Source organism: Protomyctophum bolini (assembly GCF_963924005.1).
Source record: "Protomyctophum bolini genome assembly, chromosome: 3".
Classification (NCBI taxonomy): Eukaryota; Metazoa; Chordata; class Actinopteri; order Myctophiformes; family Myctophidae; genus Protomyctophum; species Protomyctophum bolini.
This window is the reverse complement of record NC_137864.1, coordinates 6,110,426-6,131,758: the sequence shown is the minus strand read 5'-3', so window position 1 is coordinate 6,131,758 and position 21,333 is coordinate 6,110,426. Positions and strand designations below refer to the sequence as shown.

The 21,333-nt window shown below is 41.4% G+C and overlaps 2 protein-coding genes across 3 annotated transcripts; both read right to left on the bottom strand.

The window, feature by feature from the left end:
- Positions 1-623: 623 nt before the first annotated feature.
- LOC308312865 (protein FAM83F-like) lies at positions 624-10,124 on the bottom strand. The gene is made up of 5 exons (XM_080759617.1): positions 9,489-10,124; positions 4,156-4,323; positions 2,818-2,939; positions 1,229-2,013; positions 624-917 (listed from the first exon to the last, which is right to left on the bottom strand). The coding sequence occupies exons 1-5, from the start codon at positions 9,981-9,983 to the stop codon at positions 868-870; spliced, it is 1,620 nt and encodes a 539-aa protein (XP_080615743.1). The 5' UTR covers positions 9,984-10,124; the 3' UTR covers positions 624-867.
- A 1,670-nt stretch (positions 10,125-11,794) lies between these two features.
- On the bottom strand, positions 11,795-21,054 carry grap2b (GRB2 related adaptor protein 2b). Of its 2 annotated transcripts, XM_080760401.1 has the most exons (8): positions 20,946-21,054; positions 20,221-20,307; positions 19,818-19,909; positions 19,140-19,259; positions 17,547-17,721; positions 17,226-17,291; positions 12,740-12,868; positions 11,795-12,697 (listed from the first exon to the last, which is right to left on the bottom strand). In XM_080760401.1, exons 2-8 carry the CDS (start codon positions 20,296-20,298, stop codon positions 12,437-12,439), a joined length of 921 nt encoding a protein of 306 aa, XP_080616527.1. In that variant the 5' UTR covers positions 20,299-20,307; positions 20,946-21,054; the 3' UTR covers positions 11,795-12,436. The 2 variants fall into 2 exon arrangements, with proteins under 2 accessions (XP_080616527.1, XP_080616526.1); XM_080760400.1 differs by having other exon boundaries at positions 11,795-12,868.
- Between the last annotated feature and the right edge of the window lie 279 nt (positions 21,055-21,333).

Genomic DNA, 21,333 nt, shown 5'->3' with positions numbered 1-21,333 from the left:
GAAAAACCAGGGCCACACAATCCATTCCTCCTGAACTACTCTGCCGGGACTGGGAGGTACCATTCTGGCACATGGAAGGACTAGGCTCTGTGGGTCCGGGCCCCTCCTACGTCTCACCAGGTCCACTCCTGCTCTCACCAGGTCAGGCCCTGTGCGTTGCACCAGACTCCCAGCACCAGGCACTTCATTCAGGAATGGTGGATTCTCAAGCCGCAACGGTTCCGCAGGCTCCACCTCGCCCTTGGTGGTGCCGCAGGCTCCGCTTGAGGCTTGCATGGCCCTCCTAAAGGCCTCACCGTGGGTTTGTTGGGCTTCTTCCTCACGGAAGACACAGGCTGGGGCGCTAACCCATACTGCTCCCGGGTGCCGTCTAATTTCCGGCTGCCACCCGTCTCTCCGGTGGTCACCAGACTATTCCTGGTTGTCACTTAGTCTATTCCTATGAGTCACTATAAATAGAAGAACTATAACAAAATACATACATAAATATATATATATATACACACACACACACACACACACACACACACACACACACACACACACACACACACACACACACACACACACATCAACAAATCCTTCATCAAGCTTCAGTACATTGGTTATTGACTTGCTTTTACACGTTGTCATCAAACAAAAACCAGAGCGTCACATGGAAGGCTGTACATTCAGTTGGCCACGGAAAACAAACTGCTTTCTTAGTAGCAGCAGGTTTGTTTGTGAAAGTATTTACAATATTGCACAATTAAAAAGGTTATGTAAATTTCCAAGGAACCTTTTATTTGTGTATTTCTTAGAATACGCAGCCCCGTCCTGTATTTAGAAACCGGTTGGACCACATACTGGATCCAGGAGGTGCCTGGCTCAGGACTGGGTACAGCCTGATTGCTTTGATTTCTTCCGGCTCTTTACACCTGTGACAAAAAGAGAAACGACAAGATTAATGCTTTACCATAGAGAAGGGCGATAAGGGGGCGGGGGTTGTATGAGCTTGTAGATTGTGTATGAGTTTGTAGATTGTGTATGAGCATGTAGATTGCTTCTGGGAGTGCCTGGAACTAAATAGTTTCAAATGGGGTCAGTGGCCACAATACACATTTGAGCTTGATACCCACTGATATAGCAACATACGATTTTCAGAAGACATTTGTAGAATCCGGCCTCAGGTCTTATCATAACCGACACTGGAATGAAAGCTCTCAAACGTTCAGCCTGTGTGACTTACTCTCGGTGTCCTCCTGTGTCGTGTTGACGGTCTGTAGAGAGTCGCTCTTTGGGCCCATCATTTTAGACGACTTCTTGCTTCTCCATTTCACATGGGGCACTTTCACCGTCACCTCGTCACTGTGCTCGTCCGCCTCAATCCTACTGGCGTCCGTCGAGGTGGGGGTGGCGGCGCACGGTGGGCTGGCGGCTGGACTGTTCCTAGTGGACGACCTCCACTTAGAGAACCACTTCTGCTTCAGTGTAGTCCGCGGCTTCTTATCCGCAGCGACGTCACTCGGGTCCACGGAGCCAAAAGGAAGCTCTCCTTCCGACGGCAACGGAGTCAATCTTTCAGTTCTCTCGCTGCTGGTCGCCCGTATCCCTTCCGGGCGAGTAGTGTCCTCGGGAACACCCGCCAGGGCCGTCTCTCTCCTGCCCATAGTTCCCTGCAAGGAGTGGGTCGGCCGCGGGGGGTCTCCGAACACCAGGAAGTATTTGGGGTTGTGGTACTTGTGCGCCGGCACCTGGAGGCCACCCTTCCGCGTGAGCGAGTCTCCCAAGCTGACCTGAAAGCGGGAGGTGGTGGCGGGCAGAGGCGGGCGCTTGTTCAGCGGTGCCGCTTTGGACTGAACGGCGCCGGGGGTCACCTTTGTTGGGGGCGAGTCGACGTGGAACTCCTTGTAGAGGTCCAGCTCGTCGGAGATGGCGTAGAGCTCACGGAAGTCCCTGTCGTAGACGTCCACCACCTGGCCCGTCATGACGGTGATCATGTGCCGGTCCATGCGAGACGTGCACCAGGAGAAACTGGGAGGGGAGACAAGGGACAGGTAAAGGAAAGGTACTATGTTTACCCAGGGTAACTGGACTATAAGCTCAAGAACTTGTTTACAGCCAGGCCCTGCTCATATAGAACATTTCATGGTAGGGGTTCAACGCCTTGTCCATAAGGGCACTTCAACGGTGGTCATTTTAACGTGCCGGTTCCGGGGATACGAACTAGCGACATTCCGATAACAAGACCGCTCCGCAAACCGTTCGGCCACCGCTGCACACAAGGTGTGCACGGAGACGCCTGGATGTGAGACAAGCTTGTGCAGGCAAAATAACAGCAAAGATAAAGTGCCACTGAAAATATACTCCAAAGTCCATACTTATATATCCATTTGATGTTATATAAGGCAGAAAAGGAATAACACATAAGTGAGGCAGAATGTCTGCTAAGGAGAGACATGGATATTCTATAAGGACAAACTATTCGAAATTCTTAACATGTTTCCAAATCACAGCCATGTTAATACGTGACCTCCCTTTTCATGACACGATTCCGTCTGTGTTTTCCCCCATCGTAGAATCGGGCACCAACTTCCGTATCGTGACATATTTCTGACATAACTTTGAGAGGAATTTGATTTGGAGGTTATAAGGTTGGTGTGTCACAATGAATTACACCTGAAGATCGATTAAGAATACAAAGAAACTTTCTTTGCATAATTGTTAAAGGGTAACACAATATGACCGTGGATGTCACCTAAGCATGTTCATTTCATCTCGACTAAAACACACACACGCGCACACACACACACACACACACACACACGTACGTCTCACCTGTAGGAGCCAAACATGACTTTGTCCCCATCAACGAGCATATATTTATTACAGACTGAACCAGGGAGTCTACCAAAGGACAGACAAAGGCCAGTTCCGAGAAGCGTTCTGACACGGATGTTCTGGAAGAATAGACGGTTGCAATTAATCATGTAAATTTACATTTTGAAAGACAATTCTATGTTTTAGTTTACTTGTTTTTTGACAGCATCTCAAGGGCTGGATACTGATGAGTTGTGTTGTGAGCTTGTAGAACTGCTATAACATAAAAAAATAAAAATAAAATAATAATAATATTCTTAGGGTTCCCTGGCACAACATATTCTCAGATGGATAATTACATATTATTAATCTAGGGATCCAACTTCAACTTCAACTCATTCAGAATGCTGCTGCTAGAGTCCTGACAAAAACTAGAAAATATGACCATATTACACCAATCCTAAAAACCTTACATTGGCTACCAGTGTCCCAGAGAATTGATTTTAAAATTTTATTACTTGTCTATAAATCTGTTTGTGGCTTTGGGCCCAGCTACATCTCAGACATGCTGAAGCCATATGAGCCCTCCAGAACCCTTAGGTCATCTGAGGCTGGCCTACTGATAGTTCACCCAATAGTGGGAACAAAACATGGTGAAGCAGCATTTCACCATTATGCACCAAAAACCTGGAATAACATTCCAGGTTACATTAGGAAATCTCCAACCATAGCCATTTTTAAGTCCAATTTAAAGACCTATTTATTTAACATTGCCTATCCCAGTGATGTCTAATAACAGCTAGGTCTTGCCTGGACATTACATTAGCTATGTTTTTCTGTTTCTATTAAAGGTGGTATTTGTTGTAATTGTATCTATTATAATCTGTATTCATTTTAAAGTGCACTGTTGCACTCTGTATTTGTATTTGTTTTTATTCTGTAAAGCACTTTGAATTGCCTTGTGTATGAAAGGTGCTATATAAATAAAATTGCCTTGCCTTGCCTTGCCATGACATAAAAAAGTCTGAGAACCAACATTAGGAAGCAAGTTCAAATAAGCAAGTCCAAAAAAACTACAACCAACCCAAAGCACATGGCAACACACTGCCTATATGTAAATATTCTGTTTTTGCACTATTATGGTACTTACGGTTCTGTCACTCTATTGGTGTGTTCTATGGTACTTCCCACTACCCAGCGGGCTTTGCACTATGCGCGGGCTTTTAGCAGACAGTCTATTATGTGAATCAATGGCAGTGGCCAGGTTGATATTTTGTACTACGTTCAACTAACTAAAGTTTCATACAACAAAGAAGAAGGTTGTCGTTTTTTACTACTAATCATATAGGCTCTTACCCGGAGGTGCTGGGCACCGATATGCAGCCTGGAGCACATGTCCAGGAAGTGCGGCATGCCCTGCACGTCCAGCAGGATGTAGACGGGCACGGAGCGGCGGCAGGCCGCGTCCATCAGGTCCTGCAGGATCTGCAGGTCCGTCAGCAGGTCCATCACGATGGCAATCACCTGGGAGGGACAGGTGTTTAGAATCAACGGGATTATTATAATTAATCCATTTTGGGCGGCCGGGAACCCCTTTTTGGTGTTTTAAACATTGTTATTATTTTAGCTATTGAAAAATAGCTAAAAATAGCTAAAAATCGTTCAAATGTGGCGCAAATCATTGAATATATTATTTCAGAGCGAACGTTTTTAACTAAACTATTTGCTTCTGGGGGGGTCCCTGGAACTACATATTTTGAGATGGGGGTCCGTGGCCCAATAGAGATGATTCTGGGGGTCCTTGACACGAAAAAGGTTGAGCACCACTGACATAGAAACATGGGTTTTTCAGAAAAATGTTAGGATTTAGAAGCCTTATTAAAAAAAAATCTGCCTCTGTCCTAAATGGGTTAAAGATATAACAGACCCGAGCAGGTCTTTTAGTTGAACATATTGCGTGCTCGCTCGCAGACAAACATACTGTACAGGAATGTGCTAATAACTCTTGTTGTTTTCCTACCTGAAACAAATGTATCATAGCAGCACTTACTAATTATTTTACACACACAGAGAGAGAGAGAGAGAGAGAGAGAGAGAGAGAGAGAGAGCCTGGCTGCATTAGTCAACTGCTATATCTTCTCTGAAATGTCTATAATATACGGTGTGTAGTACTGTGTACACATATACAGTAGTGCACGCATTTAGTCGGTTATTGGGTCTAAATATCGGTTTCGATATAGTTCTATATAGCCCTGTCCTATCTGAAGAGGTACAGTAACAGTTGCATGCAGGAAAACAGGTGGGTGGTAGGGATTTGCATGCAGAGCTCAGCTCAATAGTACAGTGAGATGGAGGTGAGAGTAAGGTGAGGGATAGAGGAAATTACACACACACACACACACACACACACACACACACACACACACACACACACACACACACACACACACACACACACACACACAACAAAATGTGTGTTCCTTAAAGGAGCACTTCGCACATTTTCAAATGTATCTTCATATAGTTGGTTCTCTTACTAATATTGGCCCTTTTTTCAGTGGAACCAGAAAACCACACCCACTGTCTCTGCTATGCCCTATGTGAAGATAGTTTGAAAGTGTGGTGGGTGGGTGAAGTGATCCTTAAGTGTTGAGCTGAACTCCTGACGTGTCATCTTCAGTTTAAATCCAAATTAAGAAGACAAGACAAGCTCGGTATGCTTGGTAAACTGCTAGTGTCATGAAGTGAAGAATCTATAAATAAAATACTACATAACTGTTGTATGGGTGAGAAGATTTCAGTCTGTAAAGCCCATGTCAACTGAGGACTTGTGTTTTTTTTCCTTTAAAAAGGCACAAGGGTCCTGAAGCGGAATGAACTGGAAACTTTTGTTCGAAAAGGGCACTTGGTTGGGTTACTTTCTTTAGCCAGCAAACAAAGGAACTATAGTGGAATGCTAGTGAAGCTAAGAGCTGAATGGGAACGTTGCAACAGCAAAGAGAAAACAGTTCAGGCACCAGGCTGTGCTTACTGTGGTGAGGCTCGATCCGGTCCTTCAGTGTACTGTATGTAACCATGCAGCCTGTAGCCAGTATACTAAGACATATATTCTTTGCTGTTTTACGATTTGACCTATATTTTACCTATATATATTTTTTTCTTATAATTTTTATCCCACGATTTTGTAACCCATTTTTCACCCCTGTGTCAATTATCTAATGTGATCCTGGGCTCTACACACCCTCCGCCAACCTAGTCCCCATATATGGGGGACATGGGGAGAGCAACGCACTTGAACTCATGCTTCCTTCATGCCTGAGTGTCCAAGTTGCTCCTTTATGCCTGACAGGGGGGAGTTTCCCTGGTTGGACACATTATTCCAACCAGTTCCTTTCCCCTCCATCAGGCGCCCCGGCTGGCCAAGGGGAGGAAGTTTAGAGACCAGGATTACTGCATGTTTTTTGTGAGGGTACCTACCCTAGGGGACACGGGGAGAACATGCAAACTCCACACTTTCGCCAACCCCGCCTCGGGTATGGGCTTACCTCTTTTATCTAAAAAATAAAAAGCTACATATTATTATCATATGTTCTTATTTCTAATATCGCCCAACCACAGTTATTAGTATCAAAGATCTCACCGGGTAGTGAAATAAAAATGATCAGTGTTCATTTATCTACAGTGTTAAAGCTACAATCTGCAAGTTTCAGGCCACGCCAACAAACTAAGACATTTCACCGTTGGAAGAAACTGCAGTCACTCAATGTTAATAGTGTTTGTAGTAGATAACAGAACAGAACAAACACAATTAGAAATGTGCACCCTATGGCCAGAAAGAAATTATGAAGTCTACATTGTGGCGAGGGGAGAGGCTGTGTGGTCGTGTGACTTGAAAACTAAAACAATGAAAATGTTTAATCAAATTAATGAAAGAAGATAATTGAAAAAACACTTCTCACACAGGGAAGGGGGCGTGTCTGTTCAAACGTCTAAATATCAAGCACCTTACAAACTGTCCGGGGTGCCCGAGTAGACGTTACAATGACCCCAAATATGTGTGAAAGTGAATTATCCCTTTAACTCAATCAGACCTCCATTTGTGTGTAAGACGTCAATATATTCATTAAAATATATCTGATCCGATTCTTATCTCTCTACTTTTACGTGCACCTATTCAGTGTTTCATACTGCTGTGATCATCAAAAACTCACTGTGAGTCAAATGAACACAAGGGTTTTACAGGGTAGAGTGCTCATGGAAAACATGACTGTAAACTAATAAATGCTCTTGTCTCACAGAATCATGCTCACAGCTTCACACCAGTGTGTACGTGTCATTGGAGAAGAATGTAACGTGGAGCGGACGCAGGCCACGACTTGTAAACAGTAGCACACCGTCACAAATCAGTGCTATACTTCATGGAAAGAAAAAAAAAAAACTACAGTACATGCAAAATAAACAAAACACTGCCCAGAAGAACACTTGTAATATCTGTGGTGTAAGACGAACGGCATAGTAGCTATATAGTGGTCAACCTGGTCATTCAAGATGTGGGTGTGTGTGTGTGTGTGTGTGTGTGTTGTTGAACATAATCTGTAAGGGAGTCAATTATCCTGAAAGCATGTAGGCATTGTGCCATGACACACACACACACACACACACACACACACACACACACACACACAGTTTGGATATCATTAACATGACATCATGATTCATGGCATGGCATGAGTATTGTCTTTTCCGGGTTGTTGTTTTTTTCATTCAAAAGTTTAAAAAAAACAGCAGACCTACAAGCTCACAATGCTTCAAATCTCGACACGTTGTGAGCTTGTAAATCTGCTATTTTCAATATAATAATAATAATAATATCGCCACAATACGATTATGTGCTCGGGTGGTGCAGTGGTAAAGTTCCTGCCCATAGAGATTGTGGGTTCAAATCCACTGTGGTGCAGCAGCATTCAGGCTTTGTCTAGTGTCAAAAGTGTCGGGCGGTGGGCGGAGAGCGTGATAATTGTTACTGCGGGCAGGGAGTGTTGGCCAGGAGGAGTATAGGATGTAAGGCTCTACGTCCTCCCCGGTGTCTCCTCACTGGTAGGTTCCTCAGTACTATAGGATACAGCAGCAGTGACAACGCAGACATTGAGTGTGGGGCATAATGACTAAATTGGTCAAAACATATAATTAATCATATTTTATTATTTCCAATATCGCCCAGACATGGTTATTAGTATCAGAAATCTCACCGAGTACTAGTGAAATCCTCAGTGTTCATTTATCCATTTGTAACACTGAGAGAGTAAAAATGCAATCAAATGGAGGCGTAATTAACAACAGGGATTTTACTGTGTAAATATCCTGGTTGATATTTCAGAGTTCCTCCTGACTGCCCAGTGATCCTGTTTGCCAGGTTATGACACATGCTGAGCTGGACTTTCCCCCACCAAAAGCCGAGGAGAGGAAGGCATGGAGAGAGGCTGACGGATGAGTGTGGATTGGGAAGAATAGGAAAATGGGATCATGGTTTGACAGAAGAAGAAGGAAACAGAGATGGTGGAAAAACAACGACGGAAGCACACAAGGGGAGAGAGAAAAAGAAGATGTTATTTAAAAAATGGAGCACAATCTAACAGAAATATGAAAGAACACAAGATCAACTGCAAAACTGTAATTGGCATGATCCCCTGCATGTCCTAAAAGCTGTGCTTGTTTGCACAGAGGGAGGCTGAGGGGGCCACGAAGAGTGTGAATGGAAGGAGCAAATGACTCAGCTAGTCCACTCTACAAGCAACATGTTACTACGGGCAACTCAAATGACCAAGCACATTTATTTCCATTAAAACCCACTGGCACCATACATGTTATATTATTACGATTATTTGACACAGTCATACAAATATGTACAGTACACATATGCATGCATGCACACAAGCACAGGCACGCACACGGCTGCACACACACACGCGCACACACACACACACACACACACACACACACACACACACACACACACCTCTAAGGATGTGTTCATTGGGTTGGGATGTATAGCCCCTTGAATCAAGACTAAAGATGTATTTTATCGAGTCTGACTTTTGCTTTTGCTTTCCAATTAAAACGTGGTGGTCATTCCTGTGGTCACATGCTGAATGATGGAGGAATAATACATCTACTGGTAATTACTTAATAGCATATGGCACTATGAAAACGTGACATGATAGTGTGCAATATCGACATTAGGTTCAATTTAGCCGATGGACACACCACATTAAAATGTAATATTTCCAACAGATACAGTAGATTGTCCATAATAACACCTTTAATTTATTCTTCTTTTATAACTATTTTCTTTCAGACCAGGTAAATGATCTCAGAGCAATAAACCCATATCTACCAGACAGGGAGTCCCAGTCAAGAGTTCAGAGTCTGAATGAATGTATAATTTGTATAGATGAGGGGAATTAATTTAGCAGACTAAACTTGTTTTAATATATATATATATATATATATATATATATATATATATATATATATATATATATATATATAAAACCGATGCCATCACGGCTACAGTACACACACACACACACACACACACACACACAATTCAATTCAATTCAATTCAAAGGGCTTTATTGGCATGAGAAAACATACGTTTACATACACACACACACACACACACAGCTCACCTTGTTGGCCTCTTGTATGAGTCGCCGCACAACCTCTTTGACGTGAGGTCCATTGTCCTTAGGTGGGTGTGTGTGCACCGTCACCCGAGTCACCCCTCTGAAGAAGCCGCCGCTCGGCCACCCGTTGTCCAGAAGTGGCACCTCGGTGTCCGAAAGCGTCGGCCAGTAAGTAGAATGTAGCCCAGAATCATCCCCGTTACCATTACTAACACTGTTGTTGGCTTCTGTGGTTGTTCCTGGCGGCGACGTGGCGTCGTCACGTTCCGCCTTGTATTCCTGGAAGACATTTCTTATCCACTTGAGTTCACGGGCAGACAGAAAGTCTGTCGCGTTGTCCTCTTTGAGCAGCGTTTTAAAGGCTCCGTCCCCGTTCCTGAGAAGTTCTTCCAGGGCGACGCGGTGTTCCTCACTGTAATAAAACTCTGGTTTAGACTCGGGGACTTTGGCGTTGATAATGTGGTCGTCGTCCAAACACATGAGCTGCGAGTCGGCCATGGTGGCTGTAACACAACGGCACCCCGCCTGTACGGGAATACCGAAAGACGAACTTTGACAACTGTCACTTTCATTTACAAGTGAAAAGTATTTACTAAGCGTGACGTTTAAAAGGTGGGACCGTGCCGTGGTGGGACGGGACGTTCCTTGTTACCTGGCTCATGTCTTGGAGTTGGAGGAGTACGTGGGGCGGAGCAGTGATTTGTTCACTGGTGGTAAAAGTTGTCTGCTTGTTTGGAAGTGTCTGTGTGAGGGACAGCTGCTGAGCTCACAGTAAAATCCTCAGGTTTAAAGCTTCCCCGTGTCCTCCTGCGCACATGAGCTTCAGGCATATTGGCCTATATGCCTGTTTAATAGAGTAACTTATGTTTAAACAAACAAATTACTATCCATAGAGGCAGCATTTCTCAAAGTGGGGTAGGCTACCAGGGGTCCTCAGCAAAAAGCAGTATATAGCATCACAATATTTTTTAACCACTTTAACTATATTTTATACCTTGGCTATTCAAAAATAGAATACAAGGCAAGCTCATATAGTGTCACTTGCTATGAGCTTGTTACTGCTTGTAGATCTATTTGTGAAAAATCTATATTTAAAGTAAATATTTTTAACTCAAATCTTTGCTTCTGGTGGTCCCTGGGCCCTGGCACAACATTACTGAGATGATGGGTGTCTGGCTGTCTGCAGCCGAATACATATACCATTTTCATTTTGGGCATCCTTGACATGAAAACGTTTGAGAACCACTGCCATAGAGAACCCATGGCAAAAGAAAATCACAAACATGATGTTTGTGTATGATATGTGGCACCACCACATTCCCTATGATGTTCTTATTAGGCTACTTTAAAATGACTTAAAACCAGAAGTTTGAAGTATCGGAATTTGATAGTTATAGTGATGAAAGTTAAGTTTTTTTTAAAGATTTGTTTTTGGCTTTTGTGCCTTTATTGATAGTTACAGTGAAGACAGACAGGAAAGAGGGAGAGAGAGAATAGAAGGGGAGAGACATGCAGCAGGTCGTCATTAACGGGACTCGAACACGCAATGCGCTGTGAGCACAGGGCCTATACGTGGCATGTGCCTGGACCACTAGGCCAGCGGGCGCCCGATGAAAGTGAAGTTTAAGCAGGCCTATATGCGATACTCTTATTCTTTCCCTTGAACTGTAGTTGCACTTCCATCGCATAATGATACTGCCTGCCATTGTTGAGCTGCTTAATGACAATAAGTCTGTTATAGTCTATATCAGAACACCATCTCCCACAACTACCTGCTGAATGTCACAAAGACAAAAGAACTGTTCATTGTCACTCGCTGCGCACAGCCCTCTGGACAATAAACCCAATTTACTTGTAAATCAAACACACACGACATTCATAAACGCTGCCAGGGAAAAAAAAGACTCTTGTCATCTGTAAGCTCAAAGCACGTTCTGTTGCTGCTCTGTTCTACATAAGCATGGTTTCAAAGACGAGAACACTTCCTCCAAAATAACCCCCCAGCCTCTCAGATCTTCACAAAGCTATATAGAAGCAACGTGGCCCCTTTTCCACTGCGGTTGAACCTGCCTAATATTGAACCAGTTCAGAGAGTTTCCACTGAAAATGAATAGTTTCCGAACCCTAAAAGTAGGTTCACACAGTACTCACAGTGAATGTATGGATGATGATTATGATACTGTACTGCACATTGTGTCACTGTACGTGTGTGGCTGTGGCTCAGATCAATCTCAGGCACTTTTAACATAATTTTAACGTCCTGCTTTCCCATACCAATACCCTTTAATGTAAAAGTTAGATATGGAACAGACATTTCCAGGATGATATATAAACCATATGTCGAACATACTCTTGTTATGCATGCATTCGCATTGTACCAAATAGTTTCAAAGCATAGGCCTAGTTTTAGCATTGCACTTCATCACTTACATTCTTTTTGGGGACACTTATTTTTATTTGAATGACCCATGAGTCATGACTCAGTCATGGCCCAACATAAACTATAATCATTTAAAAAGTAGCCTACCACGATTTATGGAAACAGATATTTAAATTAATGGGTGTAATTTCATTCCTGCACTTAACCACTTCTATGAGAAATGTCTATAAGCTCACAATGTATTGCGAAATGACATGTTGCAAGCTTGTAAATGGGCACTTATTGTATTTGTTTTAATTCTTTTTCAATTCTTTGGAAGGTTTTTTCCTAATAATTACTTGCCTAAAAAATGGGGATGCCAGGTTGACCTCAAATTAATGTAATGCCTAATGCTATTTTCACTGTACTCTATGGAATCTCATATAGACAATGCATTACAAATTACATTGTAAATCACCAACCAGATTAAAAAAATATATAAATATATATGTATTTATATCATATTTTGTATACGGTACAGTTTATACACTCTGTATATATTAACGTGGTATGCTTGTGTGTGTGTGTTCTGTTAAACAGGCGTGGTGTAGTTGGAAGGGAAAAGGCCCGTTCTTCCCTGCAGCCTCCCTTTCCACCAGGACGGATCGGAACGATCTAGAACTTCAATGATGTCGCCAGCGTTAAAGTTCAGCTCGTCTTTCTCCTCGGCATTGAAGGGGTACAGAGCTTTCACCTGCTGCATGGGCGGAGCTTTCACCTGCTGCATGGGCGGAGCTAATTTCACCTGCTGCATGGGCGGAGCTTTCACCTGCTGCATGGGCGGAGCTTTCACCTGCTGCATGGGCGGAGCTTGCTGCATGGGCCGAGCTTTCACCTGCTGCATGGGCGGAGATTGCTGCATGGGCGGAGCTTTCCCCTGTAGAGCTTTCATCTGCTGCATGAACAGAGCTTTGACCTGCTGTATGGGCGGAGCTTTGACCTGCTGCATGGGCGGAGCTTTGGGCTGGACGGCACAGAGCAACACACAGTGAGTTGGAAAGTACTTTGTTGTATGCAGTGTTCATTTCGTTGACTAAAACTATGACAAAAATGTTCATCAATAGAAACTGCTCGAATTACAGAAAGGCTAAATACATTGACAATTCCGTCAACAAATAAAAAAACTAGACTAAAATGTTAGGCAGGGACTAAGAGAGTCAGTGGAACTAAAAAGAGTCATTTTATTTTTGGTTGTGTGTTTGCGCTCTGAAAATAGCAGATCTAGAAGCTTGCATGCAACCAAGTGTAAGATCAGCCATTATAACGCCATCAAGGCCTAGCTGCGCAAAATACATTTTTGTCAACAAAATCTACTGTACTAAAACCAGACTAAAACTAAAGCTTTTCAGATAACTAAAATGCGACTAAAACTAAATGAAATTGTATTCAATAGACTAAACTAAATCAAAATTTGCTGTCAAAAACACTGGTCGTATGATGATGTCACACGCCCAAAATATCCAGTCTACAAGCGCTGCCCCTTTCAGCAAGCGACACACAGAATAACGGATGACAGTTACAAAAATACATTCAATATTAATGTAAACTAGAACTGCACTCTGCCGAGTGCATACTTGCTTGTTGCACACTAGTAGGCCATAAATGGCCTACTAGTGCGCAAGCAGAGCGCGCAAGTACTTTCGACCGCTGGAAAGTATCACATCTCAGTATCTCTGTGAAGGAACGTTTGAAATGTATAATCATTACGTGTAACTATTTGCTACCTAACTACTTTTTTACAGAAAAATGAATCATTGATATGTGATGAAAAAAAAAGGTATATAAACTGAATTAAAATATATTATACAGTATAATTATTTTATTACTTATTGTAAATTGTCAATTGTTTTAAATGTATTTCATTTTTGTAATTTATTTTTGTACTATAGTGATATTAATACTAAATCATGATCAGAGTAATATGTGTCTCTAACTTCAATTTCTGTAATAATACTTTCAAATTTGTTGAAATATACATGATCTAAAATACTTCCGAAATCTGTAGTTGGATTTGTATTTAATTGTTTAAAGCCTAATCTTGACATGAAGGTCTTTATATTTATATCTTTTTCAGTATAATGGTCTTCATTGAAATCTCCTATTATCATAATTGTGGAAGTCGGAGATGATAGATACTTTACCATTTTCTTGAGAAATGTGTTTAATTCCGTAAGGTTTGTTTTAGGTGATCTGTACATAAGAATGATATATATATCTTTATTTTTTACATGTATACATACGTGTTCTACTTTTTCTAATATCTCGATTTCTTTTTGAATTATTTCAATGGCAATATCTTCTTTTATAGCAAACATAACTCCCCCACCTATATCATATTCTCTGTCATTCCTGATTGTTTTGTAATTGGTGTTCATTGTTTTTAATTTAAAAGTAATGTTATTATTTTTATTTAAGTGTGTTTCAGTAAAAGCTATTAGATCCAACATTTCGAGTTGGGAATCTGAGTTTATATCTTGTAAATGTGTTAGATAACCTCTGATGTTCAACAATCCAATTTTTAATGAATGTTTTAATGGTAATTGAGTTATCTTCCGTATATTTGGATTTTCTAGAGGTGATTGTCGTAATCGTATCATTTCTCTTTCTACATTCTTATCTACTTTGATCTTTTTAGGACTAAAATCAAGTATATATAGATCTCTTATCCTTTTCACTCGACTGAATGCTACATAGGCTTGTCCCGGGTTAAAACGTGAGCCCTTCATAGATACGACAATCTCTTGTATAGTTAAACCTTGAACCTTATGAATAGTTAATCCCCAAGCTAATGTCAACGGAAATTGAAACCTATTTGTTGATCCTGTTCTTCTGCCTCCATGGAAAATTATAGCTTCATGTCTGTATATTGGAACTGCTTCTGGGTAATTTTTATATTTACTATTAGACTTCGCATTAAGACCAACATCTTTGTCTTGGAATTTAACAAGTATTACTGTAACATAGGTGTCGTTTTTCTCAAAGTCAATATACTCAACAAGTCCTCTGATACCGTTGACTAATCCATCAGATACCATTACATTAGTAGTCAACATCACTTGTGCACCAATTGCTATACTGAGTGTTGTTGGTAAACCTCCTGTTTGTGATAGTTTACTTTTTGTGCAATCCAGATCAAATAACCGTGTGTCTTTATCTTTTTTACTATCTTCTGCCTTTATATGACAAATAGTAATATTTAGTTTATCAAGTTTGTACTTATTGTGTTCATCGACAGATGCATTTTCTGCAAAGACATGAAGTGCATCTTCTGGGTATTTATCATCATTAGGATTTATTTCTCTTGATTGTAATAGTTGGATATCCTCATCTGTCATTTTTCCTTCTCTGACGCGATTCAACATTACAGCAAAGTTCAAATCATCTTTCTGTCGCATTACTTCATTAAGTTCCAACAATTTAAATGAATCCCATCCATTACCACATATATTAGCCATTTCATTACTTGTACCTTGAAAGATGTATTTTTGCATTACTGGTGGTAATTGGAATAGATCTCCAACGGCTAAAATAGATACATTGCCAAACAGTTCTTGTACCTTTGAACGATTCTCGATAACATTTGTGCCTTTAATTTGACTTAATCGTTTATGTACTTGGAGAAAAATGTCTGCACCAATCATAGAAATTTCATCTATAATTAATAATTGCAGATTTTGTAAGGAATTTTCTAGTAATGCTACCTTTTATTGATTCAGTGGTAAGAAATTATTTCCAAATCTCGATGATTTTAAAGATAAAGCGGAATGGAGTGTCACACCTCTAATATTAAAAGCTGCTATTCCTGTCGATGCCGTAATCATAGAAATAGTGTCATCGGGTTTTATGTAGTTAACTGATTTGAATAATCTCATGCAGTCGTAATGGATCAGTTTAATAAGATGACTCTTTCCAACTCCACCTGATCCACTAAGGAAGATATGATATGGGACAGGTTTTTTTCCTTCCTTTAAAGCAACAACTGCATTTTTACACCATTGACGATGGAAATCCATTAATTGTTTTTGTTTCTGGTTCAATGATCTCATCATTTTACAATATTCTTGATGAGATAATATATCTCTCCTGACTTCTTGTTTGTAAAGATCCCCTGTGTAGTTTCTTCGATTCCTAGATACAAGTTCTGTATTAGCATCCAAGTCCTCTTGACTTATTTCACGTTCTGTCTCTTCATCCTCCTTTCGTATAAGTATTTCTTCGTGTTCTGTACAAGGAGCAATATTTTCCCAAGCATGTTCCGGTGGACCATTAGTTTCAAGGTTCCTTATAGCTGCATCTATTGCTTCTGGATTTATACTGTATTTCTTCTCATTTTTGAAAATGACATCAATCTTGGTATTGTAATGGTTTTCATAATTATTGTATACACTTATTAGATCATCTTCTTCATTTCGCCATGGTAAATACAACATTAACTCAGCACGGAAGTGTTTTTCCTTTTCTGTTTCTTTATTGTATTTATGAAATCGAATGACAGCTTCTTTACATCGTTTGTACATAATACCTAGTCCATGTTTTAGAATTATAAAATTAGTTCTTTGGTTTTCTTCTTTTTTTTCAATTTCTACGTCTTCTATTATGTCATCATTATTCGTTTTTCTATTGTAATTAGCAACAAATTCTGCTAAACAAATATCTTCTAATATATCTGGTCTTGCAGCGTACCTCTCGATAATATTAGAATAAAAGATATCCTGTTCATCATCTTGCATATCTTGAATAATTTTCAATGGTTTCATCATGGATATCTGTGCCTGGTTTGCTGGGACTAGTTACAACATTACGTCATCCTTGAGAGAGTACATGGTGTGTATATGACGTAATGTTGTAACTTGTAACTTGTAACTAGTCCCAGCAAACCAGGCACAGATTGTATGTAGTTGTTCTAGTTACAACTACATACAGAGTATGTAGTTGTAATTTGATTAGCAGTATACTGTGGTTACTTGGTTCCAAAAAGTGAAGACAAGTTTTCTTCAACGGTAAATCTGTGCCTGGTTTGCTGGGACTAGTTACAACATTACGTCATCCTTGAGAGAGTACATGGTGTGTATATGACGTAATTTGTAACTAGTTACAAATTGTCTGATTTGTAACTAGTTACAAATTACGTCATATACACACCATGTACTCTCTCAAGGATGACGTAATGTTGTAACTAGTCCCAGCAAACCAGGCACAGATTCACCGTTGAAGAAAACTTGTCTTCACTTCGAAGAGACCAAGCGAAACGATTACTTGCGCGCTCTGCTTGCGCAAGTAATATATAATATTTATTGATGCCACTTTTTGTATAATTATACCTGTGGTGGCTGAGCCTGTGCACGAGGGACAGGAACGGGCCGTAGGTTGGATCTGGGTGCTCTCCCCTGTCAGAACACACACGGCACCCATCGAGGTCAGTAATGTCACCTATCCTAAATCGGCAGCCTACTCGTCAATATAAGGAGAACCTGAGGCGTTAATTCGCCTGGGAATCTTAAGGTTAATTTATACTCCAGTGCCGCTTGGCGACAACGACTGTACACACACACACACACACACACACACACACACACACACACACACACACACACACACACACACACACACACACACACATTCATTAGGTTAATTGAAACCACCTGTTGCTCTTCCGCCATCTCCAGAAGGAGGAGCCTGTCATGCATGGATATGGAGTTGGCCTTGTAGTAATCCACCAGCTGATTGAGAGAGGGGAACTTCTCTGACCACAGGTGATACTGCCCCCTGCTGTTCCGCAGAACCTTGAAGTGTTGCACGTCTCCTATTGCACTGTGCCTGCAATCAATAGAATGAACATGACACAATTACTTTGCAATACAAGCTGGAGGAACCCTCTTATTTCTTTAAAAGAATCTTCTAAATCCTCCAGTTTTCTGAAATAAATATTTTCACGATTTTTCAAAAATAGCAGACCTACAAGTACAAGCTCGTAGCGCGCCACTCGGTGGCATGCTATGAGCTTGTAGATCTGCTATTTTTCAATAGCTAAATTATAACATAATGTTTAACCACATTAAACTAGGTGTCGCTGTTGTGGGCAAACCCAAAAATGTCAAATTGCAGACCTGCAAGCTCATAATGCAACACGACTTGTGAGCTTGAAGGTAGACTATTTTTGCCGTGCGACACACCACAATGAATTATAAAATGGGGCTGAAGTGGTTAAAGTATTTTCTTTTATGGAGCACTTGGATTGATCAAGGCCTTCGTAGAGGGTTGCATGGAAACTGAGTCTCTGTCGGTAGGTGTCATAGAGCGTCGCAGTCCCAACCCCTTTCATGGCCCGGAAGATAATTTCCCATTCATTTTTCCCATAGACGTTTCAGAAAGTATTTATTTAAAGACCTTTAAGCCTAGGACAAAGACAACTCGGCTCCTGACACATCATGGCAATAAACACATTTCTTTGGGCCGAACAAATAATTAGAAAGAAGAAAAAAGTGCAGGGTACAACACTTTTTTTGTTTGTTTTTATATTATTATTATGCCCAAAACATTGTTTGTTTGCTCTATTAAAGAGGTTCAGAGAGGTGTTTGAGACTAGGGCTGGGCCGCTGGGCAACATGACTTCAAATTAACTTTTGCCTCGGTTACGATTAACGAACAATTATTCAAAGACATTGTGAAAATAGCAGATCTATAAGCTCACGACACATTGTGATGTGACGTGTTATGAGCTTGTAGATCTGCTAGGTTAAAAAAAATTGTACGCCACCATTGTACAACATAGTATAAAATAGGTTTAAGTTAATCTGACTAATTGATTCAAAAATATATCAGAACATTTTTGTGTCGATTCGTCAATTTTTTTGATTAACCTACACGGGGAAGATTTGGTCGGTTATTGGTTCTAAATATCGGCTTCGATATAGGTATGGTTAATTGCCCAGTCCTATCTGAAGAAGTACTGTAACAGTTGAATGCAGGAAAACAGGTGGGTGGGTGGTAGGGATTTGCATGCAGAGCTCAGCTCAATAGTACAGTGAGATGGAGGTGAGAGAAAGGTGAGGGATAGAGGAAATTGTTCAACAGACTGTTACAGACTGTGTGTGCGTGTACACACGCACGCACACACACACACACACACACACACACACACACACACACACACACACACACACACACACACACACACACACACACACACACACACACACACACACACACACACACACACACACACACACACACACCTGACGGAGATGGAGAAGTCTCCAGGTGAGCTCTGGCTGCCCCGAATGAGAAAGGACCCCGGAGGCTGCTGTATCAACCTTTCTTGAGCTTCAGTCCGACTGGCATCCTCCTGGTACCAGCTGCAGCATAGTGGTGGAGAGAGAGGGCGCATGCGTGCGTGTGGAAGAGAGAATTTAAAACAAGTCCTTATGTGGTTGATAAATTGTCTTTTATCAATTCCACCCCCCCCCCCCCTTCTTTCTTAGTCTTATACAGTATATAGCATTTTCATTGTTGATCTTGCTTGTACAGGTACACACACACACACACACACACACACACACACACACACACACACACACACACACACACACACACACACGCATAATACACTGTTGCATAGCCTAAATGAGATCAGACTAACTGAAGTATGACCGTGCTGTTTTGTTTTGCGTCCTGCTATGAGGGTTAAGGGCACAACAGGATTCTGTTAAGCTGTAGCTATCCAAAACAGCTGATCTAATGCAAATGTGTGAAATGACCACAGACAATCAGCTCAGGATAGCAATTTTACGCTTGCTTATTTCAAGTACTCAGAATTGAATTGTGTAGTGTTGTTTATTTACGTAAGATTATGCTCTTCACTCTCGGTTCATCATCTCTCTCTGTACTACATTTCTTTCATGTGAGCTGTTTACCTGGGAAGATGGAAGTCAATGTAGTTTTTGGGGACGTAGCCCTCATTCCCGGCGAACTCTGCTTTTAACCAGTCGTCAGTAGTTCCCAGGATCTGAAGAGGGGGACATTTTAAATGACTTTGGACCTCAAGGATCATCATGAAATGAATATCAAATCTAAATATCAAGCAAATTATGTACAAGCTTCACAACATGTCTGTCAATGTAGATCAGTTATTTGAACTATTTAAAAAAGTTAGTTTAAGAAAAGTTGGATAGAACACACAATAGAACTATAGACAAAACATGCTGTAGTGTAGGAGCACAGTTTGTTTGCGCTGCGACCACGGCTGTGAATAGGTTGTGGTTTAACTGTGTGTCTGTCTGGCTGTGGTGTTAATGTGTGTTATCTGTGCATCCATACCTTTAACTGCTCTCCTTTTCTAAAGCTTAGCTCGTCGTCAGCTGTGGCGAAAAATTCATACTTGGCTGTTGCCTCCATGGCACAAGACTGAGAGAGAAGAGGAACAGGAAATAGAGGAGAGAGAGAGGGGAAGGGGGAGGGGGATTAGCCAGAGTGAGAAATAGTAAAAAAAAACAGCAACAGATTGAGATTAGTTAAATTATAGCATATACATTTCACTACACAAAAAACACTTTGAAGGGACCTTTTCAATACTTTTATAGTCCACGGTATACACACATAATACTCTCATCTTTCATGGGTGTCGGATGCAAATAAGATTCTGGAGATTATACCTTCATTCACCGTCTATTTCACGGAACAAAGCGGTGTGCTTGTTCTAGCTACAGCACGCTCACTGCAGCTGTGTATCGGTAACAGATTTGCTTTTGAATTTGTGTGCATTTCTAAATGACATCCTAATGGTGCAAGAGCAACTCTTGCCAATGGGACGGGTGCATGCCTTTGGTTAGACATACCATTGGTCCGCCACCCTCACCCTAACCCTAACCTCCCACGGGGCAGCACACATAACCTAACCTCAACCCTCTCCAAACCCTTAACGCACCCCTCACCAACCTAGATTCTGACACTAGATAACAGTATCGGTGAATATGTAAAACGGTCTATCAATAAATCGGTATTATATTAAAGTATGTAATGGACAGAAGCATTGTCCTACTTACGTATTAGGGGCAGCGGTGGCCGAACGGTTTGCGGAGCGGTCTTGATATCGGAAGGTCGCTAGTTCGTATCCCCGGACCGGCACGTTGAAAATTACCACCGCTGAAGTGCCCATGGACAAGGCAACCTCTACCATGAAATGTTCTATGAGCAGGGCCTGGCTGTAAACAAGTTCTTGAGCTTAGTCCAGTTACCCTGGGTAAACATAGTACCTTTCCTTTCCTTACCATGCTCTGTTGTTCTTCAGCCTGCCTTTCAGGCAGTTGGCTGAGGGCCGGGGTACAGGAGATGCAATGATGCAACCAGTTAACAGGATGTTCTGGTGGTGGCCTGCTGCAACTGCTGCTGCAACTTCTAACTAAATTTGTGACACCGCTGTGTGTGTGTGTG